This window comes from Cynoglossus semilaevis, chromosome 20 (genome assembly GCF_000523025.1).
Source record: "Cynoglossus semilaevis isolate Cse_v1.0 chromosome 20, Cse_v1.0, whole genome shotgun sequence".
Taxonomy (NCBI): Eukaryota; Metazoa; Chordata; class Actinopteri; order Pleuronectiformes; family Cynoglossidae; genus Cynoglossus; species Cynoglossus semilaevis.
In genome coordinates this window covers 14,415,853-14,418,547 of record NC_024326.1, presented here as the reverse complement: position 1 = coordinate 14,418,547, position 2,695 = coordinate 14,415,853, and the positions used below count along the sequence as shown (strand labels likewise).

Genomic DNA, 2,695 nt, shown 5'->3' with positions numbered 1-2,695 from the left:
GCTGTTGGCAAGAAAGTGCTGTTGGCAAGAAAGTGAAAAAAAAAACTCTACAGTCACGTTAACCGATGCCTCTGTGCCTGAACACGACGTCAGGACGGTGGTGCTCAACCACCGGCTCGTGTGACCCCACCTTCACTGTCGTCTTCTCCCGCTCTTTTGCAGATCTTCCATTACACCGGCGGCATGGCCTACGTGGACAACAAGGGTCCGTTCCGGGACAGGCTGGAGTTCGTGGGGAACCCCGGCCGCCGCGACGGCTCCATTCTCCTCAAGAACCTGGACTTCAGCGACAACGGCACCTTCACCTGCGACGCCAAGAACCCCCCAGACATCGTGGGCCGGCCCCAGTCCTCCCCCCTCAGGAGAGGTGATGAATGAAGCTCCTCACTCCGGTCCAAACTGGTTTAAATTCCGTGCACTTTCTGTTAAATGAAATCAATTACGCCCTAATCTGATTGGTCTGTTTCAGATAGTAATCAGTCGCCCCCCCCAAAAAACCCCTCCTCCTCCTCCTCCTCCTTTTCTTCGTCTTCCTCTGAGTTCTGTTTTCTCCTCATCATTTGTCTTCCTACCAAACCTCCCACTTCTCTCCTCCTCCTCCTCCATCTTAACAACTTTTAATTCCTCGGTCTGTTTGACCTCTGTTTGACCTCTGCTCTTCTTCTTCTCCTCCTCCTCCTCTTCCCTGACCTTCATCTGTGATTCTGACCTCTCCCCCTCAAAGACCAGACGTCTGAACGTCTGAACGTCAGTTTCACTGAAATATTCTGTCAAAATAAAATTCAAAAATAAAAAATAAAAAATTTAACCACGATATAAAGAAAAAACCCACCAGTCAGGACTGAACGTCAAAAAATCTAAAAATGCTTAAAAAAATAGCTAACAGTTAGCCCTTAGCTGTGCTAGCTAATAATGTGCTGTTATTAGTTACCTGATAGATTATGAACAGTTAATAATAAATACACAATTAACAGTTAGCCCACAGGTTGCTAACAGTTAGACCACAGGTTGCTAACAGTGAGCCCACAGGTTGCTAACAGTTAGACCACAGGTTGCTAACAGTTAGACCACAGGTTGCTAACAGTTAGACCACAGGTTGCTAACAGTTAGCCTACAGGTTGCTAACAGTGAGCCCACAGGTTGCTAACCGTTAGCCCTTAGCTGTGTTAGCTAATAATGTGCTATTAGTAGTTACCTGATAGATTATGAACAGTTAATAATAATAATAATACATGATTTACAATTAGCGATAGATTATGAACAGTTAATAATAAATACACAATTAACAGTTAGCCCACAGGTTGCTAACAGTTAGCCCACAGGTTGCTAACAGTTAGCCCACAGGTTGCTAACAGTTAGCCCACAGGTTGCTAACAGTTAGCCCACAGGTTGCTAACAGTTAGCCCACAGGTTGCTAACAGTTAGCCCACAGGTTGCTAACAGTTAGCCCACAGGTTGCTAACAGTTAGCCCACAGGTTGCTAACAGTTAGCCCACAGGTTGCTAACAGTTAGCCAAATAACTACCAACAGTTTTGCGTTTTCATCTGAAGTAATCCCTTGGATTATGTCGTAATCCAGAGACTCCTGAGTGCTGACCCCGGTCCAATCAGCTCTGACTCTGGAGCCCAGGTTTGACCCGTGGTCATGTGACCTTTAGACAAAGACTCCTGACCTCTTCCTCCTGCTGCTGCTGCTGCTGCTGCTGCTGCTGCTGCTGCTGCTGCTCTGTCCATGTGTCACTCATCTCTTCTCCTCCTTCTCCCCCCCCCACAACCCCCCCTCACAGTTCCTATCCAGGCTGGTGTGATCACGGGCGCCATCATCGGCGTGGTGCTGGGCCTCCTGGTGCTCATCGTGGTCATCTACTACCTGATGAGGTTCCTGGTCGCACGCCGCGTCTTCAGCCTCAGCGTCAGGTCAGTGCCCGGCCTGTGGCTCTGCCGGTTCACTCTGTGCCAGGGACTGGAGCTGAGGCCGGAGCCAATCCCTGGCACCGACACCTGCATGGCCCGGACCACGTGACTGCAGCGTCACCGTGTGGTCTGATTGGCTGTGCACGCTTTTTTTTATTTGTTTTAATTTAAGTTTTCAAACTTTTTTAGACGACGATTTAATTCCCTAAAACCGACTGCGTGACAGCAGGTGGCGTTGTCGTGACCTGAATCTGAGTGGGTAATCCACCAGATTACCGTGGCCCCCGTCATCCAGATTATACGGTGTCATGTGAGATGGTCAGGCTGCAGCACCGGGGGCCTGTGTTTGAGACCCGGTCCGAGATGAATTTGATGCCAGGCACTTCTGCCCTGTGACCACCGGGGGGAGATGGACTGGACATTCTGACATTGTCTTTCTTTTGTCCCCTCCAGCAAACATGGCAAGAAAAAGAAGGAGGGATCACAGCAGAGACAGGCAAGTTCCCTCCTCCTCCTCCTCCTCCTCCTCCTCCTCCTCCTCCTCCTCCCCCTCCTTCACCTCCACCTTCTCTCCTCACACACATCACATGACATAAACCCAACCACACAGTGGACAAGTCGTAGATACAGAATAGAACGATGTCGTCTGCGTAGAGTAGCATTAAATGGACAAGAACATATATATACACATATATATGTCTATATGTGTATATATATTTATATATGTGTATATATGTATATATATTTATATATGTGTTTATATGTATATATATATATTTAT

General features: G+C 47.9%; 1 protein-coding gene across 1 annotated transcript in view; it reads left to right on the top strand.

The window, feature by feature from the left end:
- mpz (myelin protein zero) overlaps positions 1 to 2,695 on the top strand; it is a 15,862-nt gene that overhangs the window by 4,702 nt on the left and 8,465 nt on the right. The window contains exons 3-5 of the mRNA XM_008335006.3: positions 163 to 367; positions 1,788 to 1,917; positions 2,368 to 2,410. Of these exons, the coding sequence (XP_008333228.1) occupies positions 163 to 367; positions 1,788 to 1,917; positions 2,368 to 2,410 (378 nt within the window). The remainder of the gene's footprint in view (positions 1 to 162; positions 368 to 1,787; positions 1,918 to 2,367; positions 2,411 to 2,695) is intronic.